This window comes from Anarhichas minor, unplaced genomic scaffold (assembly GCF_050575085.1).
Source record: "Anarhichas minor isolate MPS153535 unplaced genomic scaffold, ASM5057508v1 ptg000027l, whole genome shotgun sequence".
NCBI classification, from domain to species: domain Eukaryota; kingdom Metazoa; phylum Chordata; class Actinopteri; order Perciformes; family Anarhichadidae; genus Anarhichas; species Anarhichas minor.
Window position 1 is genome coordinate 12,328,864 of NW_027466473.1, and position 18,710 is coordinate 12,347,573.

Below are 18,710 nucleotides of genomic sequence, written 5' to 3' on the forward strand. Positions count from 1 at the left end.
TGATACTGTAGATATGTAAATTGGGCGTGTGTGTGTCAGTTAATAATTGTAATTAAGCAGATACCGCATAATATAGAGCGGAAATGAACCAAAATGAAGTAGGTTCACAACATAACATAGAATCAACAAAGCATCAATAGAAATAGTAGAAATAGCATAAAATCGTGTATATGAACAATATTATGAACAGTATCAGCATAAAATCAACACACTGCATTCATCTAAAATAATAATTATCTTAATTATTTGTTCTGAATCAATATTGATGCAAGGCAGCGCTGGGATCCCGGATAGTGTTAGTAATATTTGTATAGTATTTTTATTTTCTTATCAAACAATATACCGCTTAGTCCCGAGACTTAGTGTCCATATCGGCCGTAAGTCTTAAAGGCATCTGCTCAGCGACTCAAAGACTTATTCATTTTCTATTTTTTATTTTTAACTTTATTTTTTCTTATCAAACAATATACCGCTTAGAGATCCTGAGTCTTAGTGCCCATCTGCTTATCCGCGTAAGTCTTAAAAGGCTTCTGCTCAGTGATCCAAAGACTTATTAATCTTCTGTTTATTTCTTATTTTTAACTTTGTTTTTTTCTTATTAAAAATATACAGCTTAGCGATCCCGAGACTTAATCCTTACATACTGTTCATATTTAATGCCTTCACAGTATGGTCCGGGCCAATTTTGACCCAGACCAAGAATTCCCTCATAGTAAGCTATACCAAATTTTAAACTACAGATCTATGTAGAGTGTCTAAATATCCTATGGCTCATTAACAAATTAATGATTAATCCTTAATAAATGTTTCAGAGAGCAGGGAGAGTGTATTTTTTAAGTTTTACAACATTCGTCTTTGGACAAAAACCTCTATTACACATTATCATGTCCTGTTTTACATAAGACATAAAAACATAAAAGCCATAATGACTTAAATATATTGTATTGAATTTGAAAATGGCATGAACATTCAGGATCTGTTGGAATTAATAATATAACCACGTTTAATCATTGCAACCGTCAAACGCTGTCCTCACTGCTATGTCACAAGAAATCCTAATTATCAACATTAATTCAACATTTACCACTTAGAACACAAAACATTACATAATAAAATGCTAATTATCTTCCTGCTCTGACACATCCTCAAAATCACTATCAACCTCCTCATCTTGGAAGAACAGATCAAGGGCCTGTTGCACACTACATCTTGCTGCCATGATGTCAGTCACTGAAATGTCACCTTTATAATGTTATGACCCCCCCCCGTTCCCCCTTTATTGTCACTCAGCATTATACTATATAATTAAAATGTGAATTAGTTAGTGGGGTTCAAAAACACTGTTACTGAATAAAAGTTCCTATCGTACGGTCTTAGGACGTCCCAGGGAACATTCGACACCTTCGCAGCCGTCCTTTCCTCCTCACAGACCGACACCACCAATGCAGAACATTTGCTTTACCTTTATGTTGAGCTCATGGCATGTTCAGTCTGTGAGAGAGCAAAGGTCGCCCCGCTCGGGCATGGTCCCCGTGGAGTCCTCCTCGTGGTGGCTCAACCAAATGTTGTGTTTTTTTCCCGTTGATGAGCCGCTTCTTTGACTTTACCTAACGGCTGGCTCAGTAACTGTTATCTATCTGACTCGTGGTGAGACACCACAGGATCTCACTATTAGGAACTCAGTAACGAACACCCACAGAACACAAGAGAGATTGGATTGTCTTCAGTTCACGCAGATTTATTTGCATCACAAAGTATACAATTAAACCGAGCTGTCAACTCGCTTCACAATAGCATTGTTCATTACTTTATACCTCCAGTCTACCCTAAGTCTCCCCCCTCTTCGGCAATGTCCTCCTCCTCCTCTGAACTTTCACCTTGACAAGTTACACTGTGCACCTCGGACAAGTCATAACAGAGGGTTTTTTGATTCACCACAGTCTCCTTCTCCACTCGTCTTCTCCTGATTCCACCTCTGGCCACCCGTCACAGCGACCGGCTCTCGTCTTTTCCCTCCGTTAGACATCTTGCACTACTTGTTTATCTAAGTCATCCCCCCTCCATCTTCACCCGGGCTCCAAGGCCGCTATACTAGACTCCCTGCCTAAGTGACGTGAATAACACAATGATACAGGCCAATATCACAGTATGAATGTGAATATACATGGATACATTTCAGCTTATGGATATGATTGATTTTACACAAATATACTTCAAGACACAAATACATTTTCCTCCCACATTCCCCCCTTGAGTGACTCACGTCACTCATACGAGAAAAATGTTAGAACCTCCCGCTGGTCTTCAGGTCCATGTACTTCACGCTTTTGTTTCTTCTATGTTTTAATTTTCATTGGTCGGATATCTAACATAATAAAGAGCGTATGCCTGCATTTGTGGACCTGCTACTGTCCTAGGTTTGTCCTAATGTTTTCTCTGTAATATTTCACTGTACAGTTACTGAATCGGTTGACTGAACTAGTTAACGTACTACATTTACTTTCTCTGGCTCTTTTAGATTGGGTTTAGGTTGAAGCGATACAAGTTATATCTAAAAGAACATGATAAATTGCCCCAACAATGTCCGTCTGGGTGGTAACAGAGGCACTGTCCAACTGATGCCATGATCTTACACTCTTTGTTTAGTTATTTATTTGATTATTTATTTTAAGGACAAAAGTCCTTGTTTAGCTAAAATGTGTCATAATCTTTTTGACTTCTGTAAAGATTATATTGTTTTTCAGAATATTTGACTAAACAGTCATTGTGGAGTCTGCTGAATTTCAAATTAACTTTTGATAAACTTTTACGTCAAACAATACCTGGCAAAGACTGGTAACGGAATACATTTTAAACATCTGAAAGAAGTACACAATGAACCCAGATGTGATAGTGAAACCTTACAAATTCCAGAGTTCTTCACCTAAATGTAAAGGTCTCTTTACTGGTAAGGTTTGTGTGCTGCATACTCAATATTTGTCTTGTGTGGGAATGACTGAAGCAATAGGATGACATCCTGCATTCTTCTTCACGTGAAACAATTGGCAAGAGCTGTAAAGAAAACTAAAACACACACGGACACGAACCAAGGCAAACATTGCAGGCAGATACTGTAGAGATGGAAATTGGGCGGTTCCTTTAATGTGACTGTTGAAAACAGATCATGATGTTATCCGTCATGATCCGAGTAAGAACACATCTCCTGAAAGTGACTTTCCTCTAGAACCACAGGTACACTGACAGCATCTGATATTTGTGATAAATGCAGTAGAAACATGATTGATAAGCTATGGGGGCTACTGATCTATACCAAATGTATTAGTTTGTGTGATCGTGTTACTGCTGTTGTGACAGTGTGTCTTTCATATGTTGTCTGCTGTATTTTATTTTGTGCACCGTGGTTGATGTTATCTAATCTAACCCAAACTGTATGCCCAGTTGAGGTGTCCTTCTTTTGCTCCTGCCTCATCACTTACAGCAGAAGATGCATAACTTGAGGGCCACATACTGTCTGTATAAACACATACCTTTTTAAACTGCTCCTCCACTAGTGGGAGCTCAAATGATTTTATACCTGTTTGGTTGAAGAGGGAATCACTTTTGTTTTCTGCTGCTCCCCATGTGAAACAATAGAACATGATTTTCTTTCATTGTTATGTCACATTTAGGTGATAACAACCATTGATGATTTTTATTGCATATATGTAATGTATGTAATCATATGTTGCTGCATTGGTGATTGATGCTGGACCTGCAGATATTCAACCTAAGTCATACAACACAAACCAATGTATTGAATGGTATTCATTTCTTACCAATTGTGTGGATATCTAATAAAGGCGTTACCCTCTGATGGTGTACTCTGACACTTCTACATCATATATCTTCCTTCAAATGTTGTCATATGATTTTCTCCCAAAAGGACCACAGTGGTCAACATAGGCCCTTTTTCATTGCTTTATTGTGTCATCACTTAATTACTAAGCAACCCTCAGATGTAAATATGATTTACATAATATATGATGAATGTTTAAATGACCAAATAGATTTAGTCCTTCAGCATTACTATTCCACAATGTAATATAAACAGTAGTAATCAAAATATGAATGAATAATCCTTGATTGAAGTATCATAATGAAATGTACATGTTCACATGGCCCAAGTCTTAATTTTATAACCCCTCTAAGCTTTTAAAGAAAGTTGCACAATGAAACAAAGTACTCTGTAATAAAGATTTCAGCATTCATTTTACAGTATATCACCCAGTTGTACATACACAGGTTATTAGGTTCATCGAGCTCAATCCATTTTTATCAATGACCAAATATAGACCTAATATTAGAAACACAGTGTACTGCATTATAATTCAACAGCACAACTAAATACAGCCTCCAAAATTACTCTAAAGTTGAATTGTACCTCTTTATAAATGCTTTCAAAGAGAGCTGAACATTATAACTTTTACCATACAAAAACCTAGTGTGGTATAATAATGTTAATGGCTCGTGTATTCAGTTTTACCATGCTACTGTGTCCATCGATGGTACAAGTTACGTGCCATGGTGCTGACCAATCTAATATTACACATTTAGTTGCATATCTTTATGTTTTGAGTGTTGGTTGTACAAAACTTCACTTTGTTGTACCAGACTGCATTGGTTTTACCTATGTGTACCTAATAAACTGGCAACTGAGGGTATATAGTATGTAGGTGATTTTCCAAAGCCAAAAGAACATTACAAAACGCAACTCTTCCTCACACTAACATGTAGAAGGTCAGTTGATCCCCATTTAAAACGGTAAACTGAGCCCTAGGATTGTGATGCTAAAGCAAAGAAGAAAAGACTGAACAGCTCTGGTAGACAAAGACACAACAGCTGTTGTTGGACTCTGTGAGCTGCTGGTGGTTGCAGGTTGTGAGCTGCTGGTGGCCGCTTTCCGGACGCTGTAGAAACAGGAGGCTACATTACCCACCCGATCAACAACCAGCAGCTCTACATCAGGCGAACAGCAGGACGAACTGTAGGACACCAGCGTTATGTTCCCGGTGCCAGCGGTCATGTTCCCGCTGCCAGCGGTCATGTTCCCGGTGCCAGCGGTCAAACTGGTGTTCATGGTCCCGTTGCCCTGTCTGAGGCTGACACGCTCAACACCCGTCCCTTCAGCCCCATCAGTCACCTGAACAGAGAGCTCCCACATCGATAAGCTGCAGTTGTCAGAGCAGTTTGACTGCAGGCTGAGCACCTCACACACCGGCTGAGTGAAATCAGTCACCTATGAGGAGAAAATGTGGATGAATACAGCCAGTTTTACATCAGTCCTTCAACCAATAAACACAATGATCTATTCCATACATCTATTATCTTTCTGCTTATCCGGGCCGGATTGCGGGGACAACAGGCTTATCAGGTTATGCCAAACATTCCTCTACCCAGCAACATTTTCCAGTTTTTCCTGCTGTTTTGGGTCTGCCTTGGGGCCTCCTGGATGTCCCTGGGAGTCCTCTGATGTGAGGCAATCAGGAGGCATCCTGATCAGATGCCCAAACCACCTCAGCTGGCCCCTTTCGACTTGAAGGAGCAGCAGCTCTACTCGGTCATCTACTTCGGATGAGCTCCTCACCGTATCTCTAAGGGTGAGCCCAGCACCCTACGAAGGAAGCTCATTTCGGCTACTTTTATCTGCAATCTAATTCTTTCGGTCCCAGATAAGTGAGGGTCAGAATGTAGATGGACTGGTAAATCAAGAGATTTGCCTTCTGGCTCAGCTCCCTCCTTCAACATTCTGGTACAACGCCTGCATCACTGCTGTACTGCACAATCCATCTCTTGCTTAATTCTACCCTCACTCATGAACAAGAGCCCGATATACTTGAACACCCTCGCTTGGGGCACAATGATGAAAGGATTTAATGAGCTAGAATGATCATTCACTGCCTTTAACATATATTGAAATGTGATTTGTGATGAGTTACCGTTTTAAGGACAGCAAAACGCAGCACAACATAGTTGATGTCTGCACTCGTCGGAGCCTCGACCTCAATGGTCAGGGTGACATCAGTACCAGACGGGGTGGTAGAGGGTGCTGTGAGGTTCACTGTACCATTAGCGCTGCCTCCAGTTTCCAGGAATAAACTGGACGGGAAATTTGAATTAAAACCTTGGTCATTGGTAGCTTGGATGCGGAAGTTTCCTCCTGCACCGCTCGTCATCACAGAGAAGGGAACTGAAAGTGGTATTCCTGGAACCAAGACGCGATTTGGATTAGGCTAAAAAAAGAAAAGGAAACAGTCAGTATCTGTTACATATAAAAAGACTGTGGCAGTGCAACTTATACTCAAAAGTCATATAATAGGTTTTTAGATGGATGCATTTTACTTACAGAAGTAACAATCAAAGTAGACGCTTTGATGGTGGTGGAGGACTGCCTTTGTAAGATCCCTGAGGATCCATTGCTGTTCTGCCCTTTCACAAGCACCACAAACTCCTCTGCTGGTATCCTGTCAAACTTAGCTAAGAAGTCTCCTCCGCCCAGAGCCTCCACACTGCCATTAACCTCTCTTGAGCCCGACGATTCAACCAAAATGACTTCTGTCACCGTGGTGGAGTCACTCCCAGTTACTGTCACGATCAGGCTACCATTAACACCTTCAAAAAAAGATAAGGAAGTCCACTGAAATACACTGACGTGAAGAAAATTACTTTGGAATATCACACAATTCTGTTTCCTTTACCAGCTCTGGGACGATTGTCTACAACCTCTAAATCTCCAAACGGGCTCTGTGATACCTCCAGAAAGTCAAACAGGAAGTCAATGAGGCTCTCACCTGCAAATAAAAAAAAAAATTACAAAAGAAATTCAACCAAAGAAGTCACATGCAGAAGACTGCATTAGCATTTTGTGATTTGCAAGAACCAGGACTTCAAGGTAATGGATAGTTGTGTCATTATGTGTTTCAACCCTATAATCATGGAGTACTCACCGATGACCTTCACAATGTAGGGATTTGTTGACACCATTTTAATTTCCCAAAGTCCAGGTTGTGTTTTTAGCTTCAGAGTCTTGAAGTTTCCCACTGACTGGGATGCAGTGATCAATGATCCTGTGGTGTCAGCGCTCTCCTGAGAGACACCTAAAAGCAAAGCCATGGAAAGAAACTTAAGTCAAGAATTTCCACATAAGGAGGCTTTTAAATAATTTTCTATGCCAATAAACAAGATCAATATGCTTTAAAATGACTGCGCTTTTCAGTGAAGTGGTTGTCATTGCTTAAAATGCTACAATGATGCAAATAAAAACTTCAAAATATCTAATCTGCAAAGCGATTTACCTGAGGGACTGATGAGAGTAAAGGTGACAAAGGTCCCAGTGATGTAAACTGTGAGGTTTCTTACTGACTCATCAACTGTGAAGGTGAAGTTTTCAGCCTTTCCTGGACTCCTGGCTGCCTGCAGGATGGTCACCTAGGAGGTTAAATGAACCTGGTGACACAACTGCATTTTGTTTAAACTAGAAAAGTGATTGGTAATGGCCAGTGAGAGCGTTAATACCAGAGAGGAGCTGGAAGATTCTGTTATGATGCTAGTGGCCACAGGGAGCTCACTCTTTGAGACTTCAATAGCCAGACCTCCTGACGCCTGAGCCAGGTCTCTGTACAGCTGGCCATCTGATGTCACCATCCGACTGCTTAATTGTTGTTGTTGGCCATCATCACTTTGTCTTCGACCACGAAATCCCAGTATGGCAGTTATCATGAAGTTCACCTGAAAAGAAACGGAAAAAGGTCAGAAAATTGAAGGTGTAACGTCCACTCATAAGGACTTTATGTTTTAAGTTAACAAATCAGAAAGGTCTTAAATAGCTGTTTATGTATGTGTATACGTTGTACTGTTTATATCTTTATTATTGCTATACATAGAGTAAACTGTTCATAATGTAATAACTTTATACGATGTTATTATCCTTGTTATTAACATCTGCAAATAAAGTACCAACAACGTTGAGCACATGTTCAGCTCACTGCCCTACTGTTAGCTACAATATCATCACGATAAATGCTAATGTTAGCTATCTAGCAAACAAAATACTGAATGTGAAAATGATCACTTTTATGTTTTAGCAGGCCCATCTAGTAGATACTCACCACTGACTTGGTCTGCTCTATGAGAGCGATCACAGTGCTTCTCAGGTGTTGGTCTTTAGCGGGTGCATCAGTGAAGACGAAGATCTCAGAATTACGAGGAGCACCAGTTAAAGCCAACTATGAGCAAGAGAGGACAGCAATGTTGCAGAAGATTAACTCTTAATTTTTTTTTATGATCAAGTTTTGCAGAGACTAATAAGGAAGTAGTCTAAAAGACATCACAGCACCTGAAGCCCTGAAAGACTCATTTCTGGAAAATCTCCTCCACCGGTTGCTGATAGTGAATCGATAGCGTTCTTGAAAACTTTTGGGTCTGTAGTCTTTGTCAGAGGCCCAAATTCTGGGGTTCAGGTAGAGACAGGAAAAATAAATTATTTTATTCTTCATCTTGTGCTTGTGTTTGTTAAGTACTTCAGGATTTACAGATACTGTTATTGTTCTTATTTTATTGCTGACATATGATTTGAACAATCATAATATTCCAACAAGTATTCAGTGCACACAAATCTGTTGGTTTACTTCATTTAGTTAGTTACAGTTCAGCAGATAGGCAGATAAAAAGCAAATTTATAAATTTGCAAATATCCCGTTACTTCACTTTAGAGGGACAAAACAAACAGGATTGTAAAATCTAGTCTGGGACATTTGGATCCTACCTGGGTCGTTGAAAGGTACAAGAATGTAAATTGAGGGCTCATCTTCTGTTCCCACTTTACTGTTGATTATAGAGGCAGTGACGTCCCTCACTGCTGCAATGTCATCTCTCATGCTTCCTGTGGTGTCGATCACGAAACAAAGAGCTTTACCTTTGGAGATTCCCATCATTCTGAGGGATGAAGAGAGGAGGGCGGGAAAAAAAGAGATAACAAATTTAAAAAAATCTTTGCAATCCACCTTCTTATAATATAGAATATAAATGAAACATGCAGAATATGTTTCATACTGGAGGAATGATATGTCACCAGCAGCCCCTCGAATGTCGTCCAGTAGCTCACTGGATGCAGCAATCGCCAAGTTTGCTGCTTTCATGTGGAGGTGTCCGTGGCTGGCATCCAAATTGTCTTTGTTGATCCCACCTTTAGGTTCAATCCCACTTGTTTGATCAAATGTACCTCCATGGCTGCACTTTCCTGTTCAGCATTGGAAACAGAACAAGAACTAAATGTTTCATACAGCTTTAAAAAATCCTCTTTTTCAGAAAATATTAGGGAAAAGACTTCTCTGTGAACGTGTGCTTTTAGCCACACTAGTAGCAAAAATGTTTGTTTGTTGGTCGGTTCACCACTTTGGCCCAGACTGAAGTATCAACAACTAACAGATAGTTTGTAATTATATTTTGTGCGGACAATTAGAGAGCCCAGCAGATTAATTATGACATCACCAATATCCTGAAAACATAGAGCTGTGTCCAGAATTCAAACAAACTCTAGCAGAGTTAGTAGTGTTTGGTTCACGCTGGAAAGTAACAAAACAGGCAATATACAAACTCTGTGTGTGCCATTGATAAAACTATTCTCCCTCAATGCACAATGGAAACAAAGGGGTGGGCTGCTCACAACTACAATGAATTTAAACGGATTGTGGATGTGTGATGAAACGTCTCCAGAAAAAGCTCAGAAAACAAAAACTATTTAATGTTGCAGTTTCTGTTTAATTTAATTGGCGTATCTTAAAGTCACTTGATTGCCTTTGCAGGGCACCTATTATGTAATTTCCTTTTAGTACAAAAAAGTTAAATATGTTGATTTCTAGCTTGGTGCTATCTGAAAAATAAACAAAAAAAAATAATAATAGACCATAAACAGTGGTGAAAGTCACTAAATGCATTATCCCATGCACTGTACTTGTTTCCCCATTTCTGTTGCTTTATATTGTAACATTTTACAAGAAAATAGTACTTTTTACTCTAATTTACGAAATGTTCTAATATCTTCAGTTACTTTGCAGATTCAGATAAAGAATACACAATTTAATAAATAAATAAGTAATGATATATCATTACAGATTGAGTTAAGACTCTATTGATCCCCAGGGGGTATTCACCAGCTACCCAACGGTTTATAAAGTAGTAAAAGGTGTTCAATATGAAATTGGTGTTGATAGTAACTACTGTATCAGCACAGTGCGGCATGCTCATGAACTGACACGGGGTTCTCAGCCTTTCCTAACTTTAGGCCCACTTCTGATTGTTAAAAAAAATCAGGGCCACCTTCACAAAAAATTAAGAAAAAAAAACATAACATGACAAATAAAAAGGAGAAAAAATAAACTACGCTGTGGACATGTTATGTGACTGTCAGCTGTGAGGACCAGAATAAATATTCTGCTTAACCTCACCCACCACAGACTGCCACTATGAACCCAAATGTAATGCATTCAGGGTCAGGTTACCTCAGCACACACTTTGGAGCTTTTAGGGGCACAGGTTGTCTCTCAGATCACGTTTTTGTTTAAAAAAACAATACTTTTTATGTCATCTTTATGTTATCCTGGCGAATGTTAGCCAGCTAACAGCGACAAAACACATTTGGGCTATTGGATGATGCGTCACGACTGTCATGGTGATACCATGATAATTATGCTTTGTTTGAATTACTGTGTTTTGTCTGTATATGCATTCTTGAGACCATTTAAATATACAAATAACTTGCTTTGTATTTCCAAAAATTATATATTTTTAATTTGAATCCAACCATTTGATAGGCCAAACTTATTAACAAACAACTGCTTATTTACACATCCTGCAGTTATGAAGCAACATTATCATTCATTTGGAGTCGTGTTTCTGGCAATCTGATGAATGTAACTCCAATGTTTACCCTTACCTTTGTGCTGTTTCTGCTCTCCACCAACTCCTGAGGAGAATGTTTGTCTCTCTAGCTGCAAAGTGCTTCACTATGTTCACTAGCTAGTTGCTAAATGTGTGTCTATTCTTTGGTGCTGAGCAGGTTTAGTGAGTTTTTACAGCTTTATGACAGCAGTGAGCACAAACCAAAAGTTGCGGCGTGTCAGCAACACACTAAACTGTACCGAGGGGAGCAGCAGATTCAGGTTCGACAAATTGTTGGTGTATTTCATTCAGTATAACAATTTTGCCAGCTATCATTGCCCACAGCTGGTTTTTCTTCATACATGGGGACGATGACACCGATTTTAGCTTCAGAGCTATATGACACACTTGACAATTACATTTGCAACCCTGACAAACATGACTTTCTCAATTTTCTAAATAATATTTGTACTGTAAATTAATTAAATACAATTCTTAACGTAGGCAGTTAGGTACGTCATTTACCTGTTGGTTTGGTGGATGAAAAAGGCACCAAACCAAAATATCCCGAGGTAAGTATCTTTTCCCGTAGGATATCTTCCAAAATGTTGTTTGTGCAGTCGTCTCCAATGCAGTTGCGACAGGTTGCTCTGCTTTCAGCTGTGGGAAAGAATATTTTGAAAGGGTTTTTTTTTTTTTTTTTTCTGTAAAACGATCTCTCCATCATTATCCATCCTCGATTTGAAACAAACACACACCGGCATTTCTAGATCTCTTTACCTGCGATGTTACCAATGACGGCGTTTGATCTGATCAGATTGGAGTTTGGCAGTTTGTTTTCCATTTCCACCCAGTTACTATGACTGTAGAAGTCCTATTATTTAAAAAGGAAGACAAGTTAAATATTTGCAACACGGCAGCATCACTCTTACATTTCTTAATTTCAAGATCATTTTTTTCAGAAATATTCACTTTAACGATTTAGGAGGCTGTTGTAAAAAGAAAAAAAAGAATTGTAGTGCACACAACTTGAAATAAATTCTCAAACAGTCCAATAGAAATACATTGTCTGCTGCTTGCTGAACTTTTGAAATGAAACATTTGTGTAAGAAACTGTCTTAACAATAGAACATAAGCTACCTTAAACTTTTTCTGTACCTGTAAAGTGTGTAAGATTTGTCCCAGTTGGTCTCTCGCTGTCTCAAAGTTATTTCGCTTGTTGCTGGCCTTAACAACTGATAGTCCGTCTGTGATGATTTTTCTTCCCTCTGTAAAATTCTCATCGTCAAAGTGATAGCGTGGGTCAGAGACAAAACTAATATCTACTCCCTTGTTCTTTTCTTGGATTAATTTGATGGTTTGGCGAAAGCTCTTGGATGATTTTGGCGCTTCACAGGCAACAGCAACAGACTCAGCAGTAAAACTCTGTGGACACAATTAATGATATTAATAACTAATGATAGTCCCGAAAAAATAAAGACATTGGTCATTTAAATTAAAATATGGTTGAATTTTATCCTCACAGGTAAACTGAAGTCTTTGCCCTCAGCCCGGGCCAAGGCGCGGCACGCCTGCACAGTGACATTTAAGATCGCTCTCTCAGTGATCTCTTGATGAGTCAGAGAGTCTCCACTAAATAGGCCAATTTGAAAAGCTTCAGTCTGCAGAAGAAGCAGACTCAACACAGCCAGCCAAGACATTGCTACACAACCTGTCAAAGAGATAAAAAAATATATTGTTTATCATAGATGGTCTGATATGCTGCTATGACATTTGGTAAGGATCTTCATTCTTCCCAATATTAAACAACCCCCTTAAGTGAGCCCCTGAGAATCACAGTTTCAGTTGTCATTTCCTCTTAATGATACTTAGACTACCGTGGGAGAAAGACAAAGTACCCAGCCTGGGATCGAACACTCGCCCCTCTTGCTTTGATGCTAGAGTGCTAGCCACTGCACCACCATGGAGCCCCGTTACTAAACTACATCTGGCACAAATGTAAGATGAAATGTACTGCTTGCACAAAAGGGTGCTACCAAGACAAGTTTAGATTTTTCAATGAGAACTGTTCTCGGGCTGACAAATCTTTCCATTGAACTGGATGTAAGTGTAGAAATAACTTTACCAAAACATAACAAGTATCCCCTCCAGCACTCAAAGAATCAGAGCAGCTCATACATCATTACTAAATTGATGTTGATGTTTAAGGACTACGACCTCAACACACACTTTGGAGCTTTTCTATAAACATCATTATAATGTACTGTACTGATCATTCCTGCAGCCTCAAAAATCCAAGATTTGGAAACAGTTCAACAGTGACTAAATTGTTTTGATACTAAATAATAAAAATTATATTTCTAAATTACTTTACTCTGATGTAGTAACACACACTTGCACCATTTAGACAATATTCAAATCTGAGATTGTATTTTTACATTACGAATACTAATCACATAAGAATACACTGTACCTTAGGTCTTGATGTCTTCTTGTTGCCTATCCATCATGGCAACTTACTTTATAATGCCCCAAGTCCAGGGAGGAGTCATTACTGTGATGAACAGGTTTGACCTGTTACCTTGGCACGGTAACATCAAGTGGGTCATGTTCATTTACCATGATGACATGGTTTCTGGTATGTCTTTTGGACGATATTGCTTATATTGAGTTACTTGTGTTGATAGGGTCTGGGGGTAAAATAGAAGCACACACAGGCACTAATCATATCAAACACTGCAGGCAGGTAACATGGAGAAGCACAGTGCTTAAAGATGTACTGCTCCAATTGTTTTACTGTCTATCTACGAGGACATAAGGGATGTACTCTGTAGTAAAATTACTTCCATTTATGTTGATTTCTTTTGGCTGCATGACAATGAAAAACTTGTGCTTCAGGAAAGGAACCTTTTTTGTAGCAGATTTTACTTGCCAGGCCTGGGAGAGAAGGCAGAATATTTAGTGACCGAGCGGTAAAGTAACCTGTCATTTTGCAATTGAATGAAAGGTGTGTCCACTGCAGCTGTACTTTTGGTGTCTTATAAACCCATGAGGGTTGGGCAAACTTGATTTTCCAGTAAATGTACATGACAGCAGCTAATGGTATGTGTCTGTTTGAATTATTTTATTTCTCACGGTGATACAAACAATTTTTTGCAGTAATGTACCCGACACAAAAAGATGGTTTGTTCTACAGTACAATTGAAGGACTGATAGAGGACACTGCTGCCATTCACGGCTACTCAAGTCTCTTTACAACTGAAACAGCTTTAATTTTATAATTTTAATGTTTTGTATTATTCAAAGGTAAAAAAAAAAAAAATTAGCTTGAGCTTCTCTCCCAAGTTCTGTTGGTGTATAATTTGCAGTGACACTCATTATTTTAAATGCAAGTTTTCAAAGCAATCCTGGTGGGGTCTCCCAAGGTAAATTGGTCCCAGAGGAGGGGCCAGTAAGAGGGATTCTATAGTTTTGCTGGGGGACTTCAACGCAGTTTACATGTTCAGTCTATGCTCAGCTGCATTAAATACAAAATGGATCAGCTGGCAATAAACCCTCATCTCATCAATTGGTGCTGCTTATTCCCGCTCAACAGGCAAGAGCTGGTTAGGTTTAAAAACACCTACTCCCCCCTGGTCACAACTAGCTGCGGTGCTTCACAAGGTCAGTCAGCTACCCGTTGCTATTCACCCGGTATCATAGGACTGGATGTTTAAATAAGAAGCAAACTTCTTCTGTGTCCATTTTAACTCTTTAATTTGCACTTCTCATGATGACAGGTTGTGCGAGTATAACCTGCTTTTGTACTTAATGTTCCTGAAAGCAGATAATAGTATGTGCTACAGTATAATTATAGGACTGAGAAAGGACAATACTCCCATTTCCCGATACTCACGTATTTTTACAACTGAAAACACTTTTAGAATTTTAAATTGTCTTATTCAAATTCAAAGAGAAGTAGCTTGAGATTCTGTCCCATGCTCTGCTCATGTATAGTTTGCAGTGACACTCATAACCTTAAAGCATGTTTTCAAAGCAATCTGAACAGTTCAATAACGGAAAACGTGTCAGTGCATGAATCATAAGTGCATCGTTCATGAGATCTACTCGTGGCGCTACATTACTAAAGAGAAACAATATCTCCAAGTCAAAAATCACTGGACAGGTGAGATAATTAAATGTGTTGTCCCTATTCATAAATGAACTTGGTAGCAAAACACCTCAGGCCAAAGATAGATGATCAACTTTGTGGTCCTATTATCAGTTCTTCTGCCGTATGTCTTAGACCCTGTTGGACACCAAAGGAGGTCATCAAGCTGAAGAAGGGTTTGCTTGGCCCAGGGTTAGACCTGCCAGGTATGTCACGTAAACGTCCATCTAACCATCCATTATCTGAACCGCTTAGTCTGTTCAGCTGACATTGGGCGAAGGCAGGTTACACCCTGGACAGGTCACAAGACTATCCCAGGGCACATAGAGACAGCCAACCATACACGCTCACAATCACACCCATGGGCAAATTAGAGTCCTTAATTAACCTAAGCTGTCTTTGGACACAGGTCTTTGGACTGTGGGAGGAAGCCGGAGGGAACCCACGCTGACACGGTCTACACAGCACAAACCAGTTTATGTACAAGCGAGAGGGCAGCACTGAAGATGTTGTTGCCACCGTCATGCACCTTGTCTCAAAACATCTGCATGCACTGAAAATAAAACCATATGCTGAGTGCTGTTCATAGACTTCTCTTCTGCATTCAATACAATGAACATACAGCTCTCCGTTACCATAGGACTGGATGCTTCAAGATTTACTGCTCATATTGGAAGAAGCAAACAGAGATTTCTTCTGTGTCCGTTTTAATTCTTTCACTTCTCAAGCAAGTTGTGTGAGTAACCTAATGTTCCCGACAACAGTATAATAGTGACTAATTATACTGTGCTACAGTATAATTATAGGACCGATAGAGGACAATACACCCATTAACAGATACTCACATATTTTTACAACTGAAAAAACACTTAGAATTTTGAATTATCTAATTCAAATGCAAAGAGAAGTAGTCATAACTTTAAATGCATGTTGTCAAAGCAATCTCATGCAACTCACAAACAGTGCATGAATCACAAGTGCATCGGTCCTAAAAACTGCTTTTGATAAAGGAAGTTATTCTAAATCATGACGAAATCAACAACACTCCCGGACCAACTTAAAAAGGGAATGACAATTTAATGTTCATTTTAAGACCTCTTTATATCGTTAGTGATAGAATAAAACTGTCAAAGACTTGGCAAGGTCAACGACTGTAATCATGATAACATTAATGGGACAGATTTATGTGGCCTGTGTTTGCTCTCTTTCGATCTGAACTCGTGCTTGCAGTAAATGATTTATGGAGGGAGGAGAACATGTGGGGGGGGGGGGGGGGGGGGGGGGAGGTGGTGCAGCAGCAGGATTTGAGAAACAACAGTTTACATGAGGCACTCTTTTCTCCAGTTCTTATTTTTGTGTTTCTTTGTTTGCCAATCGTTGAAGACTTCCCTTTACTCCTCTTAACAAACTGGAGAAAGAAGACGACTATCCACAACGTCAGTCCACTTGAGAGGCAACAATTTCACTCTGGTACGTGATGCAACAAGGCAGGAGTTTGTAAAATATGGGGGTTAGACAATACTGAGGAAATCACAGCAACACTTCCCTAAGAGAAAAACATTGGATTTTAAAACAATCTCCTCTCTATTTACCAATGGCATCATTTGTATGGGATTATTTGCTCTGGTTGGGTCCATCGCTGCTTCTTCTGCTGCTGTATCTGGCTCTGCGCAGGTCCAGGATACGTGGTTGGACGAGACTGGCTGTCAGGGCTGCAAGCTGGAGACTCTGGGTCATTATTTGCGTGATCTTGGAGCTGCCGCTAGACAGAAATATAAGAGCATGGACCAGGGAGCCCAAATCACCAGGGGAAGATATGTTGTCTGGGTCAGGTCAGGCCTCAGATGGTCACAGACTCATCTGCAAACCCACTGCGCTGGCCAGATATCTGCTCCACCACTGTGGCTCTCTGGCCAGGCCGAGGCTGGCCTCCTGGCCCGAGGGAGACCCCCACCTCCAGACTCTTTCCAGCCTGCTATGTGGACAACAGGGTCACACATTACAGTTCACTAGAGACAATGTGTTCCTGAGAGACGGGGGTATTGTGGCTCTGGACTGGGCGGTGGGAACAAGACTGGATGAGGTGGTCGGGAGGAGGCGATGGGAGGGCAGGAAGGAGCATCAGTCAGGGGGAAAGTCGCTTGGCTGCTTCACGGCGACGCCTCCTGTCCTCCTCCTCATACCTGAGTCCTGGGGAGGGATGACCCCCCATCTAAAATTGCTGTGCCATCAGGCCATGCGTCTGGGTTTTTATGTGGTAGTATTTCACGCTCGAGGCACAGCGGGATGCCCGCTGACCACAGCACGACTGACTGAGTTTGGAGACCCAGCTGATCTTGAGCAGGTATGGAAAGATGCCAAGTGTACACTCTTTTTTTTATCATGTTTTTTTTAGTTTTTTTTAGATTGTGATTTTATTAGCCCATTGTAAACTTTTTGGTCATTTATTTTGCAAAATGTCCAATATTTGAATGGTTTATTTTACCAATGATGAGAACTTTGATGTCTTCTACTTTCAGGCGGTGGCTTATGTCCACAACCGCCACCCATCCTCTGTAATGGTTGCAGTGAGCGAGGGTTCAGGCTCGGGGCTTCTTCTTTCCTACTTGGGGGAATGTGGATCAAGTTCAAAACTGACGGCGGCTGCAGCCATCTCACCTGTCCTCCAGGGACAGCTGTGGTTCGAAACAGCCATGCCTTCAATTTATCGCTGGGGGGTGTTGTTCCACCGGAAACTGCAGCTCAGTAGGTGAGAGAAATTAAAGCAAGATGAAAATGTATTAGTTATAACATGAATGGAATATCGGGCAGGATTATTAAAGCCTTTTTTTCTTGACATGTCGCCGTCATAAGATACGCAAGCTCCTTCAGAGGAGTCCTGGATGTGGACCGGGCCCTCAGCTGTTCCTCCCTGAGAGACTTGGAGGAAACTCTGTCCTGCTCTTCGGCCCAGCTTCAGCAGAGGACCCCAAGCCCTCCAATAAGCTCTCGAAAGTCACGACCGAGCACTGGATCTCATTCCTCACGGGGCCTGGCGCCCTCAGTGGCCTGGTCACTCGGAGAGAGGGCTTACCCAGCCAAGGACTGGGACAACTACTGGGAGAGGAACGAACCACTGAGGGATGCAGATGAGGTGGCGGTCCCCGTGCTATGTATCCGCAGCCGGGACGATCCTCTCCTCCCACCTGCCTCAACCTTGCCCATCCCCCTTTTCCTGAGCAATCCTTATTTCCTTCTGGTGCTGACAGACAGAGGAGGGCACTGTGGGTTCACTCTGGAGGGCAGAGAAGAGATGGAGGGAGGGAGGGATGGAAATGAGGTGGAGGAGAAAGGTAACTGGAGTCATATTGCAGTTTTGGAGTACTTCAGAGTAGTGGCTGATTTCCTGAAAAGGGAGGAGAGGGATGGGGTGAGCTCGGATGGTCCGCGAGGAGAATACAGTCAGGCTGGGCTGAGGAGCAGGACCAGCGACGTGGCTCCCCCTCGTAGGAGGCGAGCCAACATGATCAGGAAACAAAGACTGGAGACACCTGAAGAGAGCAGCGTAGATGCAGAGGAAGAGGAAGAGAACTTCACCTGGAAGAGGTCTTACACACGCTGAGGAGGAAGAGATGGTGAGAGATGAGATCTGCAAAAAAAATAATTG

General features: G+C 40.8%; 2 protein-coding genes across 2 annotated transcripts; one reads left to right on the top strand and one right to left on the bottom strand.

Annotated features, from left to right (window-relative positions):
- Window positions 1–4,648: 4,648 nt before the first annotated feature.
- Window positions 4,649–12,634, bottom strand: LOC142960646 (von Willebrand factor A domain-containing protein 7-like). Its single transcript, XM_076102583.1, has 15 exons — window positions 12,438–12,634; window positions 12,073–12,339; window positions 11,695–11,788; window positions 11,440–11,574; window positions 9,088–9,274; window positions 8,801–8,970; window positions 8,372–8,484; window positions 8,145–8,261; window positions 7,552–7,764; window positions 7,332–7,464; window positions 6,984–7,133; window positions 6,735–6,827; window positions 6,383–6,648; window positions 5,976–6,269; window positions 4,649–5,275 (listed from the first exon to the last, which is right to left on the bottom strand). Exons 1-15 carry the CDS (start codon window positions 12,612–12,614, stop codon window positions 4,793–4,795), a joined length of 2,892 nt encoding a protein of 963 aa, XP_075958698.1. The 5' UTR covers window positions 12,615–12,634; the 3' UTR covers window positions 4,649–4,792.
- A 4,024-nt stretch (window positions 12,635–16,658) lies between these two features.
- On the top strand, window positions 16,659–18,665 carry LOC142960647 (protein ABHD15). The gene is made up of 3 exons (XM_076102584.1): window positions 16,659–17,408; window positions 17,584–17,813; window positions 17,918–18,665. The coding sequence occupies exons 1-3, from the start codon at window positions 16,659–16,661 to the stop codon at window positions 18,663–18,665; spliced, it is 1,728 nt and encodes a 575-aa protein (XP_075958699.1).
- Window positions 18,666–18,710: the final 45 nt, after the last annotated feature.

Excerpts from the sequence above, each read along its gene's own strand:
- LOC142960647 (XM_076102584.1), top strand. The coding sequence starts at position 16,659 with ATGGCATCATTTGTATGGGATTATTTGCTCTGGTTGGGTCCATCGCTG. Across the intron at positions 17,409-17,583 it reads ACCCAGCTGATCTTGAGCAG|GCGGTGGCTTATGTCCACAA; the intron begins GTATGGAAAGAT and ends TTCTACTTTCAG. Across the intron at positions 17,814-17,917 it reads CGGAAACTGCAGCTCAGTAG|ATACGCAAGCTCCTTCAGAG; the intron begins GTGAGAGAAATT and ends CGCCGTCATAAG.
- LOC142960646 (XM_076102583.1), bottom strand. The coding sequence starts at position 12,614 with ATGTCTTGGCTGGCTGTGTTGAGTCTGCTTCTTCTGCAGACTGAAGCT. Across the intron at positions 11,575-11,694 it reads CGTCATTGGTAACATCGCAG|CTGAAAGCAGAGCAACCTGT; the intron begins GTAAAGAGATCT and ends TCTTTCCCACAG. Across the intron at positions 7,134-7,331 it reads TACTCTCATCAGTCCCTCAG|GTGTCTCTCAGGAGAGCGCT; the intron begins GTAAATCGCTTT and ends CTTTGCTTTTAG.